General features: G+C 44.4%; 2 protein-coding genes and 1 non-coding gene across 12 annotated transcripts in view; all 3 read right to left on the reverse strand.

Moving 5' to 3' along the window:
* Positions 1-6970, reverse strand: part of SPTAN1 (spectrin alpha, non-erythrocytic 1) — an 84996-nt gene extending 78026 nt beyond the window's left edge. For 6 of the 8 annotated variants that reach the window (XM_021674067.2, XM_064377441.1, XM_021674064.2 and 3 more), the window contains exon 1: positions 6861-6970. The gene's annotated coding sequence lies outside the window, so the exon portion shown is untranslated. The remainder of the gene's footprint in view (positions 1-6860) is intronic. The other 2 variants (XM_021674062.2, XM_021674061.2) reach the window with 1 other exon arrangement.
* Positions 6971-17010: 10040 nt separating this feature from the next.
* On the reverse strand, positions 17011-17072 carry LOC135277388 (U7 small nuclear RNA). Its single transcript, XR_010344994.1, has one exon. It is a non-coding gene; the product is annotated as a U7 small nuclear RNA (small nuclear RNA).
* Positions 17073-18250: 1178 nt separating this feature from the next.
* The window catches only part of GLE1 (GLE1 RNA export mediator), a 43520-nt gene continuing 37536 nt past the window's right edge, over positions 18251-24234 (reverse strand). For all 3 annotated transcript variants that reach the window (XM_064377471.1, XM_064377464.1, XM_064377473.1), the window contains 3 exons: positions 22121-22203; positions 21493-21556; positions 18251-19791 (listed from right to left, as the gene is read on the reverse strand). In XM_064377471.1, the coding sequence (XP_064233541.1) occupies positions 19723-19791; positions 21493-21556; positions 22121-22203 (216 nt within the window). In that variant the 3' untranslated portion in view covers positions 18251-19722. The remainder of the gene's footprint in view (positions 19792-21492; positions 21557-22120; positions 22204-24234) is intronic.

Below are 24234 nucleotides of genomic sequence, written 5' to 3' on the forward strand. Positions count from 1 at the left end.
CGCATTCCTGTGGTCCCAGCTACTCAGGAGGCTGAGGCAGGAGAATTGCTTGAACGCGGGAGGCGGAGGTTGCAGTGAACCAAGATCACGCCACTGCACTCCAGCCTGGCGCCTGGCGACAGATGGAGACTCTGTCTCAAAAAAAAGATAGAAAAACATTGAGAAATTATGCATCTAATTTGTTTGCTTAGAAAATTTTCTTGTAGAGAAATTTTCCAAGGAAGGTATAGTTACACATGGAACAATGACACTGCATACAAACTCCTGAAAGAGATGGAAGTCTCCAGGATTCGAGTGCGTGGTGCTGTTCTGTGTCCTATCACAGGACTCACTGCATTTCTAAAATCCTTTAGCTGCTACAGAAATTAAGAAATTACATTTGGGAGCAGCCCTTGATGCTCAGAAAAAAATCTCCATCATAATACTGCAAAGGTTCCACCTAAGCAAGTCCCCCTGCTCAGTCCCAGCTTGCTGATTTGATCCTACCAATCCAGAGAGACAGTTCAGCAAGGCCCTGCTGAAATTAACCAACCTAAAAGGCTCTCTTTGTCACCCCAGTGAAGTAGAACGAGTCAATTCTATACCAAGTGGTTTGGTCAGGCAATAATGGACTTCTCTTTCCTGCAGTAGATCAGCTGACAGTAGGTGGGAGGTCTGCCAAGCCACAACTGGCTGTCCCTGAGGAACTGGGCATCTGAAAGTCACCAATGCGCTCCCACTGCAGTGAGCATTCAGAATTTTCATTTGTGCAATCATAGGAGACACCACAAAAGATTATAGGTTAATAAGAATTTAAGAGGGTGGGGCCTCTTACCCTGATAGGGAGTTGTCTCTCGTTTATCTATATGAGGTCCAGTTTCTTTTTGTTTCTAAAAGGTTCATTTCTGTAGACTATACTAAACACAGGAAAATTCTCATAAGTATCAGTAAGAACTCCTGCCATCCAAAGGTGCTACAACCTCTCACCGGAAATGGTCAGAGAATTACTGAAATGTCAACTCTATCTGGGCGTGCCACATTCCTTCCAAGACTGAGGCTGCATCCTGCCAGCACCCCACCCCTCCCCTGGCCATATGCAGCAGGCTGATAAGGCCAACTTCACAGAGAATGTTCCAGGCTGTTCCCAGCCATATGGGATAAACGCCTTTCAAGAGTGCCAGAAAGGAAAAATCTGGGAAATGTGCCATTAAAAAACAAACTCCAATCTTACCAGCCTATCTATCCCACTAACTACCTAAAAACCACAATGGAGAAGACTTCCTAAGAAAGCAATCAACTGACTGCTTATCTCAAAGGAACGGATTGTCTCTGATTTTGCCAATCAAGTCTGTTCACATGGAGACTGAAGGAAGGGAATGAAGTGCTAAGTATATTCTCTGTATGTTTAAGGACAACTTCCCATTTAAGGTAACTTAAAAAAAAGGTACATATAAAATAAAATAAAATAGAATAGAAGAAAGAAAGAAAAAATTAAAGAAATTAAATAAAAAGAAAAGAAAAAAACGTACATATTTGGAAAATATTAGAGAAGACTGAAGACACAGGCTATTTATAAATGCTGCAATGCAGCAGTCAAACGTTAGCTGCATCATTCAGCAAGTAATTCGAATTGATCTCAGGGGAAAAAACAGGAATTACAACTATGTCCTCTATTGTAATAAACAAAATGAATAAAATGAACTTGTCAGCATTGTTACAATACTGCCAGACCTCTGGGAAGAAGAGTGGGGTCTAAAGATATGAACCTTGGCTAGAAATTTCTAATTTAATCCAAAGATATACCATGCTTCAGAATGATCCCTGATACCAAACACAAACTTATACACATTATCCACTGAAAATGGATTCCTACAAAAGAGACTAGACATGAATATCTTTGTCTTCTTGATGAAGGCCAAGAGACAGCTGTTTGAGGCAGTTCTTGGTATTTGGGGAATTTTTAAATGCCTTAACCTAATTTATAGAAGTTATATGCCCCACTGTACAAGGGGATATAGCTATCTTTGGGAAGCAGGCAGAGGCAGTGGGTGGGAATCACACTGTGTTAAGCAACACAAAAGACTGCAGATAAAAACATTTTCAAAGCAAAGGTCAAATGCTCCGGACTCTGTAAGCTTGGCACCTGCAGTGAGTGGTTTAGGATACCCTTGCACAGATCTTAGACAGTAGAAGAATTCAGCAGTCAGAGTTTCTCTACAGAATCCCAAAAGAGAGAAAAAATTATAGTGAAGCTGAAAGGAGTCTCAATTAAAAACAAAGCATTGGGACTGCCATTATTTCAGCAAGCTGAATTTACTGGATCTAAGGGGCATTTGCAATACTACAAAATGAATTCTGATTTTTCGGGCAGGACACCAGACCTACTGTTTTGCAAGAAAGGGATCTTTAGGGACTAAGAGGATGAAAGGATCATTTGGCTCTATGGAAAAATTCATAACCATCACCCAAAGCAAAAGGTCACAGAAACCATTCATCAGTTGTTTTTGTTGCTTAGTCAGAACCCAAATGTGCAGAACCAACAATATCTTTTTTCCATGGCTTAGGACGCCAGCCTAGTACCAAATTTTAGATTTGCAAAGCAAGAGAACTATATCCATGGATGTGGAAGGGCTTCCCTAAAAACAAACACCAAAGAATTCATTAGCACCCATAAAATTGTATACCAGTTGATTCTCAGGTCAAACAAGATTAACTCAAAACCAGCTTAGCTGCAGATTTTAGTGGCAGATTTGATGGTAAGCAGAGAGGTCAATAATACATAAAGGATAACTGAATGCCATAAATAAAAACAACAAATATTTTTGCTTAAACCACATTCCAACCAGGATTGTGGATCAGCATGTCAGCTTTCAAACTGATTAATCCATTTCAACTTGTTAGCGCAATTCTGCAGAGGTGAGCAGGGACGTAGCTTTAAGAAAGCAAAAGATTGATACTGCATTGCATCAAAATCCAGAAATGCAGAGCAATATTGAGAAAACTTACTTCTGAATGCTTCCCAAATACTATCTTGCTGCTACTTACCTTTTAACCTGCAAAATTCAGATGAGAGGTATTTAAGTGCCTTATTGTTACTATGACTCAAAACAGGAAAAGGTTATAATGTGGCCCATTTTTATAAACCTCATAAATAAATAACTCATCTGATTTATAAAAGGGCCTGCCTTGGATTTATCACCTATAATCACTAGAAATTTCCAATGTTTATATTTCTTATTTTGGGATATCAAGATGCTAAATTTTTTTTCCTTTTTGAAAAAGGTCCGATTTAGAAAACAAAAACTGTACACAAATAAGACATATAAAGAGAGCGTGTTTGTTTTGTTTTGTTTTGAGACGGAGTCTCACACTGTCACTTGGGCTAGAGTGCAATGGCGTGATCTCGGCTCACTGCAACCTCTGCCTCCCAGTTTCAAGCGATTTTCCTGCCTCAGCTTCCCACGCAGCAGGGATTACAGGCAACTGCTACCATGCCCCGCTGCTAATTTGTATTTTTAGTAGAGATGGGGTTTCACTATGTTGGCCAGGCTAGTCTCAAACTCCTGACCCTGTGATCCGCCCACCTCAGCCTCCCAAAGTGCTGGGATTACAGGCATGAGCCACCACACCCGGCCTGAGAGCTGTTTTTGCTTTAAACATGAAAAGGTAAGCTCTATTTTATTATAGGAATTGTGGCGGAAGAAGTCAATGGAACAGGAAACAAACCCAAGTTTACAGTATTCGTCAAATTTTAAAAATACAATTTTTACTATGTATTTTCAGATTATTTTTTTCCAAATATCTAGGATAATCTGTTTAGTCCCTTGGTTCTTAAAAACCAAGTAGCCACCAATAAAAAGTCAGCAAACACTACATGCAAACACCAGGATGGTGATAAGAAATTAATATATTCATGCCTTAAAGAGAAAAAGAAGGAGGTAAAAAAAAGGGAAGGCTTTGAAAATTTTAGAGTAAATTTATTAACACTTCTGATAATTTAACACCAAAAAACTCCCAAACAAATCCTAACCAATTTGTTTAACAGAAATGTCATGCAGGCAGGGTTTTTTTTCCCCCTTTTCTTTTGATCATTCAACCTCTTTGACACAAATATGCCTTCACTGCAAGCCAGGCAAAACCAAAAAGGCAACCCGTTTTCTGCATGCTGGTCAAATACCTGGACTCTGCGTTTACGAAACGATGACAACATGATGGAGGAATGTGGAGTCTAAAGAGGGAGGGGGAAGAGCAAGATAACACGCTTCTAAGGGCAAACAGAACAAAATCATGAAGAAAACAGATATTGCAAAATATATGAATACAGGTTAAAAATCCAATTTCAGATATTTTCTCAGTGTTTTCTCTCTGACATTCTGTATAGTGTCTAAATCCCATAAGGGATTTAAAATGTGGAAAGAGAACCAAGGTTACTAGGTCTTGGCAGTTACTGCCTAGATATGCAGCCCTGGCCAAGTCACACTTGCTTTGGGCCTCAATTTCCCCACTTGTCAAAGTAATAATACTGAATATACTTTTTCAAACTAAACATGCCCTCCTCCTGAGGATCCCAGGAGATGATTCCTAAATCCCCTTCCATTCAGCAATAAAAGAACATGATTTCATGAAATTATCACACAAAGCAGAACTCAAGCCACAAAGATCTGACTTGGGCCTAGTTTACCAGTACACTTACTTTACAAAATACTATTTCCTGTTCAAAACTGGTACAAGAGGAATATGCAAAAAAGGTGGAAGAGAGGTGATGGTTCACAGCACAGCTGCTGCAGTCAACCGGCCCCAAGTGATCAGCTATGCAGTCCTCCTCCGCATTCCTGGAGTCTGCAGTTGCCACTAGGGCACTGCATTCTTCTACTGTATGGCCGCAGCTGATATGCTGCAACAGACCTGAGTGTGTAACTAGTGGGGTTGTTGCGTAGCCCACGGAGGACTGATTACAAAAGCAGGCCAGCCTTGGACCCACTGTCCAATCTTAGTGTAGGTTCAGCAGTGACAGGACATGGGGGACTATTCCTGAGATCCACTTTTCAGGATCTACAGTTGACTCCCCCCAACCTGGGACGAAGGCAGGTAAGAAAAAGTAGAAAAAATTCTAACCCAGGGAACCAAAAGACATACTTAAAACAGCTCTCCCCATGTCCACCTCTTCATCAGATTGCTTGACAGACTTACACTGTAACCTGCGACATATCAGATTTCTCTAATTATTAGATTACTACAAAACACACTGCCAAGACCAAAGCGTGTCAGAGAATCAGTTACTAGGCTGATCGTTTGCAGTAAGAACTGCTTCACACTTATCCAGGATGGAGCAAATCCTCCCTTCAAGTCTCTCCATCTAGGTCCCTGGATAACAGTTAACACGCTTTGAGGGTTCCTTTGAGTAATTATTGGCCCAGTTACTAAAAAAGGCTTATTGTTAATTTCCTGCACAGAGGCCCTTACTGCAGCACTTTTTTTTCCCCCTGCAGCACATATTAAACTTTGACTTCAATTTGACCTTTCAAATCTAAGACATTAGCTGCAATGAAAGGGAAAATAAATGACCAGCTAAGGAGTCGGAACCCTGGCTCAATGGCTTCATACAGCTGAGTGTTCCTGCTGCTATTCCCAAGATTTTCTGTTTCCTGGCTCCAAGACACCCCCACCCTTCCATCTTTGATTCTGTTTTACTTAAGGCCAATTGCTATGACGACGCAATTTCTCAACACATTATGAAAATACTTCATATGGCCTCTCTCCTGTTCTTCCTGAACAGCCATGATGGTAAGTTTTTCTAAAATAACATGAGGAAGACAGAACAAAGGGCTTAAATATTTTAGGATCTATTATATGAAAGATATCTGATTAGATGTTGGAATAGTTCAAGCATCATCTCAACCCAGCTTTCTGAGCTATTGAGGCTTTTCATTTAAAACATATTCAACTATTAACCTTAACAAGGCGCTTATTTAAAATATATTTTACTCAGTACATGAGACTTTTGAAAGCGATGTTCTTTGAGAAGCGTCTAATCAAATTCTCAGGGACAGCTTTCAAACAAAAGACTGTTCTATCATTCAACACCGTTATGGTAGAATTTTTGACACAGTTATCTCGATTCGAAAGACCCAGTCCCAGGAAACACACACAAACAAGAACTCTAAGCTATTAAGTTATTTGATTTGAGCCTCATACCGTGCAAGCACCGCATCTACCTATTCTTTACAAGCAAATCACCACTGGGGAGAAAATAAATGTTTATTACAAGAAAAGAAAAGGAGACGGCCAGTCTCAGACCCTTCTGCGTTCAGAGAGACGGCCGAGATTCGCCATGCAGAATGAAATTAAGGTCAAGAGCCATTTACGCTATGCTCCGGCTCCCCGGTTCTTCCTCTCTCCACTGCTGGCCGGCATTGCTGGTGCGATTCGGGAGAATGAGCTGCAGAAGTCGCTCCCCGCCGAGGGAAGGGACCGGGGGCGGTGCAGGGAGCGTTCTGCGGGGAGGTGAGTGGCGAAGATCCCGACGAGGGAGCCGCCACCCACCTGCCGCAGCCGGATGGGGCAGGGCAGGGCCGCAGCCAGGCTTGGGGGTGGCGGGGAGGGACCCGGCGGCCTCGCGCCCCCTCCCCCAGTCACTGACATTCCAGCGGCTGCGCCGAGCCTCGGCCCCGCTGCTCCCTCGCAGCCCACGCGCCACAAAAGCCGCGTCGGCGGCTCCTCCGGCCCCTCAGCCGAATGGAGGCAGCACAGCGGCCAGCCCGTCTCACCTGTCCCCGGCGCCGGCCCGGCCCCGCCCCGCCTTAGAGGCTGCCCGGCTCCCGCCCGGGGTCGGCTGCCCGGGGCCCTGCTCCCTCCCGGAGCTCCCTGGCTGCCCCTCTCACCGGCTCTCGGGGGGTGAGGGGCGTGGGTGCGTCGGGCCGAGGGGTGCTGAGGAACCAAGGAGCCTCTGCGGCCTCTGCTCCGCGCCGTTCCCTCCGCAGCGGGTAGTGGCGGCGACGCGCGCGCCCCGCCTCTTTTATAAGCGGCCACGCGCGCTCCCGCGGCGGGCGGGCGCGAGCGCCGGGGGAAGCGCCCTGGAGCTGAGCGAGGCTTTGGGGAGCGCGCCGGCAGCGCGAAGGGGGCGGGGCTCCCGCCTGCTCACCGCCCGACCGCCCGGCGGAAAGGGCCGAACGATCCCGGAAGGAGCCGAAGCGGCGATGCAGGGGAAGAGGTGAGCAAGGGGCGGGCCGCGGGAGGATGGGGAAATGGGGCGCGCGCAAGGGGTGGTGGGGTGATGGTGCAATGAGATCACTGCCTCCGCCCTGGCCGGCAGAGACGCTCCCGCAGCACCTCTCTCCCTGCCGGTTTCGTTCCCCCTACCCCCAACCGCCCGCCCTGCGGACAATCTTTCGCACCGCACCCCTCCGCCCTGGGAGCTCTTCCAGGACTGCAGAGAAGGGCGGGGCGGGGGCATCGCTGCAGTCTAGCTGGGGATGCTGCACGCCCCGGCCGGAAAAACGCCCAGTCCCAAAGAGTGAGATCACCCGAATGTGCGTCTCTTCTTCCTGCTCCCGAGGAGAAGGCTGGCGCTGGGGACCCAAGTCAGCCTACTTCGGTGGGGGCTGGGGTCAAGAAGATGCGGATGATTTGGGGCCCCGGGTTTGAGGAGGTGGTGAGAGGAAAAGGCCAAATCCGGATCAGAAAAAAAATAAAATAAAGTCGACTAATTTGGGGCATAAAGCTGTCATTCTGGGATTTGGAGAGTTAATAATTTCTTATGTTCTTAGAGATTATGGGGGAAGGAAACGGCAGCGGCAAAATAATAATTTCTTATATTCCTACAGCAAAAGCTTTCACACAGGTCGCCAGTGGAATAGGGTACATTCATCCTATTTCATCAACAAGACATTAGGTTCTTTCTGCCACAGTTAATTTCCTTGTGTACTAGGCACTATGCTAAATATTTCGTGTTACCTTTTTATTTCTTAATCTTTGCAATAATTTTATGAGATGCTTTTCCATTTTACAAATAGGCACTCTTACTTAGTGCTCATGTAGGCTAAGTCTCTTAGCCCAGGTCAGGCAGCTAGCAATTAGAAGAGCTAGGGTTTACATCTAAGCAGTCAGAACCTTCCCTTTGAAATCGTATGTGTATTGCCTTCAAGTAGGAAAGCGAGGCGTTTTGATGCGCGTGGCAGCTGGGGTGCTGACAGAGAAAAATAAGATTCTCAGAATTTCTGATCCTTAAAGTCCTAGCAGTTTAAGGGCCTGGCTCTAAACTCTGTAGCCAGAAACCCCGGATTAGGAAGCCCTTTCCCTTTCCCCATTCTGGTGACAGCTGGGCCGCAGCCACTGAGAGTAACACCCAGATCATTCCTGTGCAGTCAGGCAGACAGGGAGCTCTGCAGCTCAGGAAGACTTCAGCCTCCTGGTTACTAAGCAGCCCTCCTCTTTAAATAAATATAAAGGCATCGGGCGAGCACTGAAGCAGAACCTCAGCCCAGACCTGGCCCTGAGCTTGCTGGTCCTCTGCAGTTTGGCTTCTTTCCCTGTGCCTGGGACCTGCAATATGGTTCCTAAACTGCCCTGGCTGTAGCCATGATACTGAGGAAAAATTTTGCTACCCACTCACTCCATTGGAGTGGTAAGAAAAGGAGTGGCCACACCCCAGAAGCTGCTTTGGAGAATCTGTGTAGGAAAAACGTAGGAGCCGAGAGGCATTTTCTGCAATCTTCTATGTAGAGAAAACAGGGCTGGGCAACTCCTCCCTGGGGTGTGCATATCTGGGAACAGCTGATGGTATCTGTGGCCTCTTCTACAGCAGGTTGCAGTAAAATGTTTAATCAGATATTCAGCTCTGAGTACAAAATACCTAACAGAATTGTAGCTCCCTAAAATTTCCAAGACCTGTTCCAGCAAATAATGCATCTTGGGGCTGGGGGGGGCAGGAGCTATTAAAAAGGGAGGATTTTTCTATTAAATCACCCTGGCCCCATAGTGAAATGGGGGATTTTCTGCTTTTGCTGGATGCAAAACAAATTGGAAACCTAAGAGAGAGCTCTGTATTGATAGAGAAACTAAAATCTTATGTTGATCCTTTGTCTGATGTGATACATGGCCAAGAAACAGTAACCCCAGCCCTCTCTGCCTCCCACTCACTCACCCTGCCTGCTCTGCACTTGGCACTTGAAATGAGCCATTTAAAAAGCCATTCTTCACTGTTCTGTTGTCTGCCTACCTCACCTCCCACCAATTTCACCATATGCCTAACACCCTAGTAGGTGTGGAAAGCTGGGGGGGAAAAAAAACCAAAAAAAGCACAGGATAGTGTAATGGCTTTGTAACCAATCAACTCCACGTTCTCAGTCACACCTCTCCTGGCCTCCTAAAAAGCAGAGGGTTGGACTGAATTCTCAACTCCTTTTTCTAGTTTCAGCAGTCCTCAGAAGGTTTGATATGTACCCAAAGCTTAAGCCTCTAGATAGTCCCAATACTTTTTCAGGTTGTTGAAAAGGTCAACTGTTGGAAAACACACTGATTGTAGTGATGTGTCCACATGTTCTGGCCAGGGAAAGTCACTTGTCCACTCTCCCTGGGAGAGAGCCCTTCCTCTACCCTCCCCTCCACACCCCATCCCACCTCCTGCAAAGATAACAGGCAAGCACTTCCACTATTTTTCCTCCCTAGAAAGGAACTAATTGGGAAGTCATGCTAGCAAATGGACTGCCCTTCCCATATGACATTCTGCAGTGTCAGAGCTGGCAAGAAATAACGGATCTTCAAAACAAAGTGCCTGGATGACTCTTGAAGGCATTATGCTAAGTGAAATAAGCCAGACACATAAGGATGAATATTGTATGATAATTCCACTTCTGTGAGATCCCTAAAATTGTCAGATTGATAGAGACAGAAAAAACAGTTGTTACCAGGGGCTGTGGGGAGGGAGGAATGGGTTATTATTGTTTAGTGGGTACAGTTTCCATCTGGGATGGTGAAACAGAGTTCTGGAGGGGACGGTGGTGATGGTTGCACAACACTGTGATTGTACGTAATGCCACAAAATGCCACTGTGCTTGTACACTTAAAAATGGTTAGGTCAGGCATGGTGGCTCACTCCTGTAATTCCAGCACTTTGGGAGGCTGAGGCAGGCAGATCACCTGCAGTTGGGAGTTCGAGACCAGCCTGACCAACATGGTGAAACCCCGTCTCTACTAAAAACACAAAATTAGCCAGGCGTGATGGCACATGCCAGTAATCCCAGCTACCCAGGAGGCTGAGGCAGGAGAATGGCTTGAACCCGGAAGGCAGAGGTTGCAGTGAGCCGAGATCATGTCACTGCACTCCAGACTGGGTGACAGAGCAAGACTCCGTCTCAAAAAAAAAAGGGTAAACTTTTATGTTCTTTATATTTTACTACAGTCAAAAAATAAAGCAAAGATAAAGGAAAAAAAAGCATAACACAAGCCACTGCTTCTAAAATCAAGCACCATATTAGAGAAGCAGCCTGATAGGGTCTGGCAGTGTGGACTTGCCAAGGTTTGCTTTAAGATACCAGGTGACAGCAAAGATGTAAACTCCCCCTCCCCTCCCCTCATCTGACCACCTAATCTGGCTCCAGTCATTTCACATCTATTCCCTTGCGGGGCTGCCTGCTAGGCCTGGTCAGTCCATGTCCCTCCTGCTTACCTTGAACCCACTACTACAGTTAGTTTCACAAACCACATCAAACCTTCTCAAAAAGTTTCAGTAGCTTCCCGTAGTTTACAGAATAGGCCATGCTTTGGAGCCTCCACAGTCTTGTTCCAATTTACCTTTTCACAGCATCATTCCCTACCGTTATTCTCTACTGATCTGAGGTTAGCCTCTTCCAAAACATGTTATTTCTCCAACTCCATGCTTTTGCGCACAACTTTTTCCTCCAATTAGAACATCCTTTCCCAACACTCATACCTCTTTTCTGCCTGAAAATCTTACCAATTTTGAGTATATGTAAGTAGAATGTTTCTGTGGCCGGGCACCGCGGCTCACGCCTGAAATCCCAAAATTTGGAGAGGCTGAGGTGGGCGGATTGCAAGGTCAGGAGTTTGAAACCAGCTTAACCAACATGGTAAAACCCCGTCTCTACTAAAAATACAAAAATTAGCCTGGTGTGGTGGTGGATGCCTGTAATCCCAGCTACTCAGGAGGCTGAGGCAGGAGAATCACTTGAACCCAGGAGGCGGGGGTTGCAGTGGGCCAAGATCATGCCATTGCACTCCAGCCTGGGCGACATTGCGAGACTCCATCTGAAAAAAAAAAAACCTTTCTGGAAAAGCAGTTTGACAATGTGGATCAGAATATAAAATTTGCATGCCATTTGACCCAGCATTGTTAGTCACATCTAGAAATCTATCTTAAGCAGGACGAGATGCATATTCATTCGGGACAGGTACAGTGGCTCACATCTGCAATCCTATCACTTTGGGGAGGCCGAGGCAGGCGGATCACTTGAGCCCAGGAGTTCAAGACCAGCCTGGGCACCATGGCAAAACCCTGTCTCTACAAAAAAATACAAAAATTAGCCAGATGTGGTGGCATGTGCCTATAGTTCCAGCTACCAGGAGGCTGTGAGAGGATCATCTAAGCCCAAGAGGTTAAGGCTGCAGTGAACCATGATTGTGACACTGCATTCCAGCCCAGGTGATTGAGACCCTGTCTCAAAAAAAAAAAAAAAAGAATGTTAATAATTATAAAAAATAATTATAAAAAATAACCTAGTCACCAAGTGAAAAATGGTTGCTTACAATTCATAAATTCAAGACTATATTCATAATATGTATTGACATGAGAAAATATTTGAGTTACTACTGAATTTTAGGTTACATGAATGGTACCTCAGTCCACTTAAGAATTATATTCATGTATATGTATATATTACAGAGATGACTGAAAGGATTCACAATGAGTACCCAGGATAAAAGGATTTTGGGACACTTTTACCTTTTTTTTTTTTTTTTTGAGACGGAGTTTCGCTCTTGTTACCCAGGCTGGAGTGCAATGGCGCGATCTCGGCTCACTGCAACCTCTGCCTCCTGGGTTCAGGCAATTCTCCTGCCTCAGCCTCCTGAGTAGCTGGGATTACAGGCACGCGCCACCATGCCCAGCTAATTTTTTGTATTTTTAGTAGAGACGGGGTTTCATCGTGTTGGCCAGGATGGTCTCGATCTCTAGACCTTGTGATCCACCCACTTCGGCCTCCCAAAGTGCTGGGATTACAGGCGTGAGCCACCGCTCCCGGCCTACCTTTTTTGTTTTTGAGAGGGACTATCACTCTGCTGCCCCGGCTGAAGTGCAGTGGCACGATCTCTGCTCACTGCAACCTCCACCTCCCGGGTTCAAGTGATTCTCCTGCCTCAGCTTCCTGAGTAGCTGGGATTACAGGCATGGGCCACCATACCTGGCAAATTTTTGTATTTTTAGTAGAGACGGGGTTTTACCATGTTGGCCAGGCTGGTCTTGAACCCTTGACCTCAGGTGATCTGTCTGCCTCAGCCTCCCAAAGTGTTGGGATTACAGGTGTGAGCCACTATACCCGGCACTTTTTAGTTTTTGAATAGTTTCAAGTATGTGGATCATATAATATCTTGAAGATACTTTCCTGATTACTGTAATCACCAAGTAAGGCATTTCAAAAAGTATACTCCCAAAAATACTAGTCCAAGAGAAGCTCTGGAGTTCCATGATCAGTTAGGTAAACACTGCAAACCCTTCAAAGTTAAAAATTCTGCCAGCCGCAGTGACTCATGCCTGTAATCCCAGCACTTTGGGAGGCTGAGGCGGGTGGATCACAAGGTCAGGAGTTCAAGACCAGCCTGGTCAACATGGTGAAAACCTGTTTCTACTAAAAAAATACAAAAATTACCTGGGCATGGTGGTGTGCCCCTGTAATCTGTTACTCAGGAGGCTAAGGCTGGAGAATTGCTTGCATATGGGAGGTGGAGGTTGCAGTGAGCCAAGTTAGCTCCACTGCATTCCAGCCTGGGCAACAGAGCAAGGCTCCATCTCAAAAAAAAAAAAAAAAAAAGAAAAGAAAAAGGAAAATTAAAAATTCAGAGTAGCATAGGTAAGGCACCAAAAAGTTTTCCCTCCAAAAAGTCCTTTTATCTCTCAATGTTTTACTATGGGAGATTTCAAAGATAATTAGAAAGCTAAACAAAGATAAACAGAATAGTACAATGAATGTACTTGCTAATTTTATGTGCCAATTTGACTGGGCCAAGTGTTGCCCAGATGAAACATTCTTTCTGCGTATGTCTATGTTTCTAGATGAGCCGAGCATTTGAATTTGTGGATTCAGTAAATCGTCCTTCCTAATCTGGGTGGGCATCGGTTTGTTGAAGGCTGAATAGAACAAAAAGGTAGGAGGAGCAGTTTGCCGCTTTTGTTTCCTGCCAGCCTGTATGAGCTGAGGCACTGGTCTTCTGCCCTTAGATTAGACTTATACTATCAACTGACTGGTTCTCAGGCTTTTGGACTCAGATTAGAATTTCAACCCCAGCTTTCCTGGGTTTCCAGCTTGCAGATGGCAGATTGTGGGACTTCTTGGTCTCCATAATCTCATGAATAAGTTCCTCCTAATTAAATCTTATCATATCCCTGTGTATCTATCCATCCATCAATCTCCTATTGGTCTGTTCCTCTGGGGACCTGAATACAATGAACCTCCATATGCCTTTCACCCAGCTGCAACAATGATCAACATTCTGCCATTCTTGTTTTTTTGAGACAGTCTTGCTCTTGTCACCCAGGTTGGAGTACAATGTTGCTATCTTGATTCACTACAACCTCTACCTCCTGGGTTTGAACAATTCTCCTGCCTCAGCCTCCCTAGTAGCTGGGATTACAAGTTCCTGCCACCATGCCCAGCTAATTTTTTTGTATTTTTAGAAGAGACAGGGTTTCACCATGTTGGCCAGGCTGGTCTCGAACTCCTGACCTCAGGTGATCTGCCCACCATGGCTTCTCAAAGTGCTGGGATTACAGGCGTGAGCCACCGTGCCCAGCCCCATTCTGCCATTCTTATTTAATCGATTACATACCTACTTCACCTTTAACATAGTATTTCCCAAACTTATTTGACTGCTAACTCCTTTTTTGGAACTCTGCAGAAAAGCACTCTGGCATTTAAACCATCAGCTGACTGGTTCTCAGGCCCTTGGACTTAGACTAGATAAGATAAATCTATCCTCTGTGCTCCCATAACTTTTAGCTCAACCCATCAAGTGCTCCAAGTGCTTAAATCACGTTCTCTATTAAATTAAAAATTTACCTTCGGACCGGGCGCGGTGGCTCACTCCTGTAATCCCAGCACTTTGGGAGGCCGAGGCGGGTGGATCACGAGGTTTAGAGATCGAGACCATCCTGGTCCACATGGTGAAACCCCATCTCTACTAAAAATACAAAAAATTAGCTGGGCATAGTGGCGCGTGCCTGTAATCCCAGCTACTCAGGAGGCTGAGGCAGGAGAATTGCCTGAACCCAGGAAGCGGAGGTTGCGGTGAGCCAAGATCGTGCCATTGCACTCCAGCCTGGGTAACAAGAGCGAAACTCCGTCTCAAAAAAAATTTACCTTCAAGTCACCTATCTTGAAAACATGTTTAGAGTCAACATTCCCATCCTTCAAGGTAACCTTAGTCACCAGGGTCCTGTTTTCAGGGTTGTAGGTTCCAGAGCTTGATTTTGTTACCTCATCAGAATTGTAGGCATGTTTTTTTGCAGGGCTAAAAGAGAGCATCTTTTAATTTTGAAATAGCTTCCAATTTATAGAAAAGTTACAAGAATACTGGGAAGAAATCCCATACACCCTTCACCCATATTCCCCCATTTGTTAACCTTTGACCACATTTGCTTCATTATTTGATGTGTATATCTATCTATATATAGAGATACACACACACACAGATGTATACACATACATATACATACACACGTGTATACACATATATATTCCTTCCTCCCCAATCATTTGAAAATAAGTTCTAGGCTGGATGCAGTGGCTCACTCCTGTAATCTCAGCACTCTGGGAGGCCGAGGTGGGCAGATCACCTGAGGTCGGGAATTTGAGATCAACCTGGCCAACATGGCGGAACCCCGTCTCTACTAAAAATACAAAAATTAGCTTGGCGTGGTGGCATGTGCCTGTCATCCCAGCTACTTAGGAGGCTGAGGCAGGAGAATCACTTGAACCCAGGAGGTGGAGGTTGCAGTGAGCCGAGATCACACTACTGCACTCCAGCTTGGGTGACAAGGCTGTCTCAAAAAAAAAGTAAAAGAAAATAAGTTGCAGATATCATGCCCACTTACCTCAATGTGTATTTTCCAAGAACAAGAACATTCATTTTCATAACCACAGTACAATGATCAAAGAGATTCATGTTGACACACTATTATTACCTAATATGTAGGCCTTATTCAAGTTTTGCCAAGTGTTCAAATGTCCTTTATAGCAAAACACACACACACACACACACACACACACACACACACACATCTTTATTTTTGGTGCAGGTTGCAATCTAGGATCACATGCTGTACTTAGTATAAATATACTCAAAGAGCTAAAAAAAAAAATTCTTGAATACATCGATCTGGAAAAACAGGTATTTTTTTAAATGGAGGCTGGCTTTAAACAAAAACATAAATTCCTTTATAATGGATGTTCTAAATGCATGGCACAGCCAGGAGACATAGTTCTAATCTACTTTTTTCCCCCCTAGAGACAGGGTCTCACTCTGTTGCCCGGGCTACAATGATGGCTCATTGCAGCCTTAACCTCCTGGGCTCAAGCAGTCCTCCTGCCTCAGCCTCTCAATTGGCTGAGACTACAGGCATGTGCCACTGTACTCAGCTGTTTTTTTTCTTTTAAGAGATGGGGTCTCACTATGTTGCCCAGGCCAATTTCAAACTCATGGGCTCAAGTAATCCTCCTGCTTTGGCCTTCCAAGTCTCTGGGATTGCAAGTGTGAGCCACTGCACCCAGCCTAATCTACTTTCTGTAGGTCCACAGGAAATCCAATGTCAGCAATTCATTAGGCAGGATGGAGAAAAGTGAAGGGGATTACCAGGTGTGATATAAGTCTCTTATAAGAAGCTCTGTGGCTCTTAACAGAGCTTTTGGTTTTTGTGACACTGAGATAGAAGATGTCCAAGCCTAATTATGTCACTGCTATCATCATAGAAAGCTTGAGAAGTAGGGGAAAGCTCCTAGCATGTAGGTGGGAAATCCTCAGAAATCCATTCTTCTATATAAGGGATGTGTAGAGTTTCTGTCCTATTGGATTTTTTAATTTGTCATCAAATTTGCTTTAATATAGGACAATTTGTGACAAAAACATGGATCCTCAGCCTGATAAATGAGGTCAAGTCTGAAAGCAAGAAAGGAGACAACTGAGTACTTGAATTAAAACCGAAGGCAGTCCTTAGTATTCTACTGTAAGGAATCTGATGCTACTCCCCATCAGGAGCTGCATCTCTTATCTAGTAATCATTATCTCTATCTGTGAGTATAAAAAACCTGGCCTCCCAGTGCTCTCCTTTCTTGGTTTACCATTAAAATCCATTAGGAATGCAATGACATATGCAAGACCACTAACCACTAGAGAAAGAATATTCATACATCGTTAGAGGCATTTAATAGTTTCTTTTTAAATTTTTTATTTAAAAATTCTAATATTTATAATAGAGATGGGGTCTCACCCTCCCAAAGTGCTAGGATTACAGGTGTGAGCCATCATGCCTAGCTGTAAGAGGTATTTTCTATGAAGTCATACAAATTCATAGTGGAAGAGAACTTTAGATCATCTCGTCCAGCACTTTTTCATTTTGTTTTTGACAGATGAACTTTTCCGTACATAATCTTACATGGAACTACAATATATTCTATAGCACATAAAGCAAAAAGGGTGTGGCAAGAGAGGATCCCAGAGCTCAATTAGAGCCTGTAAATGGTTGTGCAAAAAATGAGCTGCACAACTCTGGTAGGTACCATCCCTCTCCATCATAATTTTATTTTTTAAAGCTTTCCAGTGAAGATCAGAAAACCTGCTAGACAAATTCTAAAAGAGCTGTAACACTCAAAGATTTGCACAGTTATTAACAGGGCAGTTGTCCAACAGAGGGTGGTAGTATCTTGAAGGAAAGTAATGCCTGTTTGAAATTTGAACAAAGCCTGTCTGTATGTTGACTGGCTACAGGGTTGAGCCCCATTCACTCAACATCCCCGTCCTGAAGTCATTGCTTCCCAACCTATTCCCTGTCACGATATCTAGAAAATGATGTCTTTTTTTTTCAGACAGTCTTGCTTTGTTGCCCAGGCTGGAGTGCAGTTGCACGATCTCAGCGCACTGCAACCTCTGTCTCCCAGGTTCAAGTAATTCTCCTGCCTCAGCCTCCCAAGTAGCTGGGATTACAGGTGTGCACCACCACACCTGGCTAATTTTTGTATTTTAGATGGGGTTTCACCATTGGCCAGGCGGGTCTTGAACTCCTAACCTCGTAATCTGCCTTCCTTGGCCTCCCAAAGTGCTAGGATTACAGGCGTGAGCCACCGCACCGGATCGAATGAAATTTTTTTTAACTGGGGAGGGATAACATGGGGAGAAATGCCAGATATAGGTGATGGGGGGATGGAGGCAGCAAACCACATTGCCATGTATGTACCTATGCAACAATCCTGCGTGTTCTGCACATGTACCCCAGAACCTAAAATGCAATTAAAAATATATATTTAATTTATATATATATAATTTATATATAATATATAAATTACATATGTATGTGTGTATATATGTGTGTGTGTGTGTGTGTGTGTGTGTGTATATATATATATAAAAATTAAAGCTCCCTAAAGAGATGTAAAGCCTAAAAAAAAAAAATTTTTTTTTCAACATGGGGGTCTCACTATGTTCCCCAGGCTGATCTTGAACTCCTAGACTTAAATAATTCTCCCACTTCAGCCTCCCAAAGTGTTGGACTGCAGATAAGAGCCACTAAGTCCGGCCCATTGTGTCTTTTGAAAGATTTTAATACTTTTCACATCTCTTGCTAGACAAAATAGGGTCACCTATTGGTACATAATTCCAAAAAAGAAAACAACAAAAAAAGAAGTAATATTCTCAAGGTATAGGTCAAGAAGACAAAAAGGAATAAATGCATACCACTCTATACCTGGACTTGTATACTACCATGTCCCTAATGATTTACATAGCTCGAGGTAGAGGAAATTGATCATAATGAACCAATATATCAACAATGGGTTTTTTAAAAAATCAAGCTTTATTATTTATTTTTTTGGCACCATAATTAACAATTCATAGAATGGGTCACTTCAGGCCACTGAAGAGTACCTGTGAACACTCCCTCACAAACACAGCCCCCCACAAGACATTTAGCATAGAGGAACAGATCCATGGCCACTGCAAAGAGAATTAGTCTTTCCACAAAACAAATCTCAACTCTTACCTGAACAGCCAATCTCTGAATTTCTGTAGTGGCTTTTTTATCATCATTTTTATTTAGGCATATTTATCATCACTCATTACTTAAAACATAAAAAAATTATAAAGCAGTGTTCAATTCCTGCACAACACCTTTATTTAATCCCAATTCAATGTTATGGATGCTCAGCTAATGTTGCAAGCCCCGTCTCAGCCCATCTTAATTCAAACTGAAAAGAAACAAAACAAAACAAAGCCAAAAAAGGCACCTGCCTGGTTCGTGCATCCCTAGTCACCCAGGGACCAAATTCCAAATCAGGATGACAAAGAGTGCCCCTTAGTTCAATATTACATGTGTTTCCAGTCCTAACCCCAGAAACTAATCTATCCATAGTGCCATCTGGACCTTAGTCCATGTGTATATCACATATTTCCTCTGGCTTTAGAATGATTTCACAAGCTGAGAAAGGCAAAACAACCATAACCCAGACTTGCATGTAAGTATCTGGCCTCAACTATCAAGTAATACTTAAAAGGGAACCTTATGAGCCTTAGTTCTTTCTGGAAATTCATCTGAACAGGGATGAGGGTGGGTAGATGGGTGCAAATGGTGGGCTCCCTCCAGCTCAGAGTGCATTTGTTAAGGTATTGCCAACTTTCTCAAAGATACTAGAGACAAAGGACAGAAGGGAAGAGACCAAGTGCTAAACACCTTTTATCACTTTTGCAAAAAACAAGAAAGGCCAATTCCATTTATTTTATCATGTGGATCTTTTTTTTTTTTTTGAGACAGTCTTGTTCTGTCACCCAGGCTGGAGTGCAGTGGCGCGATCTTGGCTCACTGCAATCTCTGCCTCCCAGGTTCAAGCAATTCTCCTGCCTCAGCCTCCCAAGTAGCTGGGATTACAGGCATGTGCCACCATGACCAGCTAATTTTTCTGTATTTTTTTAATTAGACACCGGGTTTCACCATATTGACCAGGCTGATCTTGAACTCCTGACCTTGTTATCCACCTGCCGTGGCCTCCCAAAGTGCTGGGATTACAGGAGTGAGCCACTGCACCTGGACATCATGTGGATCTCTTAAGGAACTACCAAATCTACTAAGGGACCTCCAAGAATTTTGTGACCCATGAAAATCACCTCACCTAGTCACAAGGTATAAATATATAAAAATACATATTGGCAAATTTCTGTATCAGACATGAATTCTCCCAAATACAGCTATCTTTAGTTCCTTTATTATTGCCTCTTTGCAACATAATGGTGATGGTGGGTGATGGAGTGACATCAGGAGCGCCAGAAGGAAGAAGTCAGAAAGCCCTTGGGGACAGGAATGTCCTTGTGTTGCAAACATTTCTGGTCAGGGAAAGATGAAGAAAACAGAATGAGTTTCTGGTAACAGTGCTCCCAACACAATGATTAAAAGAAGCTTTGAGGGACACCATATTTCAGCCCTATGGAACAGTGAACAAAAAGGAAAAAGCCAGTGAGACCAATGGTTCTATATAAGACGTCTACTTTGGGCGGGGCACGGTAGTTCACACCTGTAATCCCAGTACTTTGGGAGGCCAAGGTGAGCGGATCACCTAAGGTCAGGAGTTCCAGACGAGCCTGGCCAACATAGTGAAACCCCATCTCTACTAAAAATACGACAAATTAGCCAGATGTGGTGGTGTATGCCTGTAATCCCAGCTACTTGGGAGGCTGAGGTAGGAGAATCGTGTGAACCCAGCAGATGGAAGTTGCAGTGAACCAAGACCGCAACGCATCATTGCATTCCAGTCTGGGTGACAGTGCGAGACTCAATCTCAAAAAAACCAACCAACCAAACAAAAAAAACAGATGTCCACTTCTGCATGAACTGCTGTAGACAACAAATGAAATGCTCTTATTATGCTTCACCCACTCTTGTCTCCATATAGCCTAAACTCATCTTTCAGCTTTAAGAAGCTGAAAAGTCAGTGGGCTATCTTGGCAAACCCACTATGGCGTTCTAAATTCTTTGTCAAAATTAACCTCTTAGAATTTCTTGGCACTCGGAAGTAGGGGAAGAGTCCAACTGAAAGTGCAGTTTGTTCTCATGGAGAAAGTGATGACACTTACCAATTCCTCAGGTCTGAGACTAAGAAAAGAACCCTGGCCAGCTGGGCACAGTGGCTGACGTCTGTAATCCCAGCACTTTGGGAGGCCGAGGCAGGTGGATCACTAGGTCAGGAGTTCAAGACCAGCCTGACCAACATGGTGAAACCCCATCTCTACTAAAAATACAAAAATTAGCCAGGCATGGTGGTGCATGCCTGTAATCCCAGCTACTCAGGAGGCTGAGGCAGGAGAATCTCTTGAACCTGGGAGATGGAGGTTGCAGTGAGTCAAGATCGCGCCATTGCACTCCAGCCAGTCTGCACGACAGAGTAAGACTGTCTCAAAAAAACAAAACAACAGGGCCAGGCGCGGTGGCTCACGCCTGTAATCCCAACACTTTGGGAGGCCGAGGCGGGTGGATCACGAGGTTTAGAGATCAAGACCATCCTGGTCAACATGGTGAAACCCCGTCTCTACTGAAAATACAAAAAATTAGCTGGGCATGGTGACGCGTGCCTGTAATCCCAGCTACTCAGGAGGCTGAGGCAGGAGAATTGCCTGAACCCAGGAGGCGGAGGTTGCGGTGAGCCGAGATCGCGCCATTGCACTCCAGCCTGGGTAACGAGCGAAACTCCGTCCCAAAAAACAAAACAAAACAAAAAACAAAACAACAACAACAACAAAAAAGAACCCTGGCCAACATGCAAAAAACATATTAATGAGCGAAGATACATTAAATATATTTTATTCATCTTGGCATAGCTTTCTTACAGGCAGTATGCAGAATGATACATATAAAGAGGTAATGGCAACCCTTACTCCAAAGGTTAAGAGGGAATTAGGAACAAAAAGAAGGGTTTGGAAAAACTAAGGAAGAGAGTGCAATCAGAGCATCTGAAGGTCCAAGACTTGTCAGACACAGGTGCATTCCAGCCCAACAACAGTGTGGGACATGTTGGTCTAAGAGCATCTTACCTCCAAGAACTGCTTGAGGCGTATGAAGGAACCCATCTGTCCTGAGCTTGTGATAGCTTCAATTCTACAGTGAGAGAAAGAAGACACATGAATCACAGCTATGGTATACACCTATCTTTTGGAGATAGTGTCTCACTGTGTCACGTAGGCTAGAGTGCAGTGGTGTGATCATAGCTCATTGAGGCCTTGAACTCCCGGTCTCAAGCGATCCTCCTGTCTCAGCTTCCCTAGTAGCTGGGACTATAGGTACATGCCATCATGCCTGGCTAATTTTTTTTTGTAGAGATGGGGTCTTGCTATATTGCCTAGGCTGGCTTTGGATACTTGGGCTCAAGTGATCCTCCTGCTGTGGCCCCTCAAAGAGCTGTAATTATAGGCATAAGCCACTGTACCCAGCCCTTAATTTGTGTTTTTGTTTAGACAATGATATTTAAGACACTCTCATTCAGGTTCAGAAGCATTTATTCAAATATCAACGAGAAAGACTGGAGTAGGAAGATGTCATACTTAGCACAGGTGTTTTCAACTTCAATCAAAACCAGCAGGTAATAGCACCTTTTGGTATCTGAGGCCTGGTTACGAGTTTTACTTACTTAATCCCCTGTTGTCTGCTTAACAAGCCTGATACCTGGGAAAGTAGTCCTCTTTGAGGAGAATTAGCATCTTCCAGAACTGAACCTGGTACTGCTTCATGAGGGCATTCCCACACACCTAGAGGGAAAGACAAGCACTGTCAGAGCAGAGAATGAAAATTCACACTTACAGGACAGATTCATAAAGCACAATCAGCCCTTCATCTTTCACACCTATCAAAACTTTCAGCCACAATGCCACTAAACTTGCTATTAAGGGAATAAATGGAAATACCCAACTTTCTTCTAAAGCATTTCTCTTTATGCAGCAATACCTCCATTTAACCAGACAGTCAGGTCTTAATGAACTTATCTTCTTTTCCTCTACTGAATGGAAGCCTTCCTAAAGGGATGGTATACCTCCCAAACCTAGTAAGCAGAGTATACAGAATACCACTTGTGTTCTCAAATGATACAGGATCATTGTTCATGTATGGTGACTCCAGGAGCTTTTTATTATTTTTTTTAAATAGGGTCTCACTCTGTCACCCAGGCTGGAGTATACTGGCGTGATCACAGTTCACTGCAGCTTCAACCTCCCCAGGCTCGGGTGATCCTCCAACCTCAGCCTCCCCAGTAGCTGGGACCACAGGCACATATCACCATACCCAGCTAATTTTTGTATTTTTTTGTAGACATAGGGTTTTACCATGTTGCCCAGGCTGGTCTTGAACTCCAGGGCTCAAGTGATCTGCCTGCCTTGGCCTCCCAAAGGCCGGGATTACAGATGTCAGCCACTGCACCTGGCTGACTTTAGGAGCTATTAAGGTAACTAGGAACTACAGCATTATAGGTCAAATGGTTCCAGATTTGTTATGGCATGTACCCCAACCTTTCTTCTATAAAAACTATCTTCTTGGCCGAGTACAACAGCTCACTTCTGTAATCTCAACACTTTGGCAGGCTAAGGTGGGAGGATCACTTGAACCCAAGAGTTTGAGGCTATAGTGACCTATGAACATTGCACTCCAGCCTGGGTGACAGAATAATATCCTGTTTCAAAAAAAAAAAACAACCCACAAAGTGTCACCTTTCCATAGAAACTCTTGCCCTCACCCTGTAATAGTGGTCCCTTATAGGCAGATAGAACTGTTTATAGAGCCGGCTGGACGTGGTGGCTCACACCTGTAATCCCAGCACTTTGGGAAGCTGAGGCAGGCGGATCACAAGGTCAAGAGATTGAGACCATTCTGGCCAACATGGTGAAACCCCATCTCTACTTAAAATACAAAAATTAGCTGGGTGTGGTGGCACTTGCCTGTGGTCCCAGCTACTCGGGAGGCTGAGGTGAAAGAATCTCTTGAACCCAGAAGGCGGAGGTTGCAGTGAGCCGAGATTGCATCACTGCACTCCAGCCTGGTGACAGAACAAGACTCTGTCTCGAAAAAAAAAAAAAAAAAGAACTGTTTGTAGAGCCTTCTACATTGGTCAGATACCCGACCCAAGCTGGCTAATCATATTTTCTCTCCTAGGAATTAGGAATTAGAACAGTGAAATGCCAGTCCCACCACACTGAGTGACCACACTCAGGCTGAGTGACATAGCCTAGAACAGCCACCTTCTTCACTGTACACAGAGAAACGGGGCAAGCCGGCCTACAGACCAGGAATGAAGCAACCTGCAGGAAGGTTAAGAGTATATGGCCCCATGGAGAAACTGTCTTGGTGCCTGGTGACATTTCAGTTCTTGGTTCCAGGCCCTACTGAGATGCACCTGCACATCCTATTCTTGTTTCTGGGAGTCTTTTTTTTTTCTTTTTTTGAGATGGAGTCTTGCTCTGTCTCCCAGCCAGACTGGAGTGCAATGGCACGATCACAGCTCACTGCAACCTCCACCTCCCAAGTTCAAGCTATTCTCCTGCCTTAGCCTCTGGAGTAGAGGGGATTACAGGCGTATTCCACCACACGTGGCTAATTTCTTTTGTATTTTTAGTAGAGACAGGGTTTCACCATGCTGGCCAGGCTGGGCTCGAACTCCTGACCTCATGTGATCCGCTCACCTCGGCCTCCCAAAGTGCTGGGATTACATGTGTGAGTCACCATGCCCAGCCTGGGAGTCACTTCTTTTTTTTTGGCGGGGTGGGGGTACAGAGTCTCGGTCTGTCGCGAGG

Source organism: Aotus nancymaae, unplaced genomic scaffold (genome assembly GCF_030222135.1).
Source record: "Aotus nancymaae isolate 86718 unplaced genomic scaffold, 86718_ANA_hifiasm-v0.15.2.pri h1tg000003l, whole genome shotgun sequence".
In the NCBI taxonomy this organism is placed as follows: Eukaryota; Metazoa; Chordata; class Mammalia; order Primates; family Aotidae; genus Aotus; species Aotus nancymaae.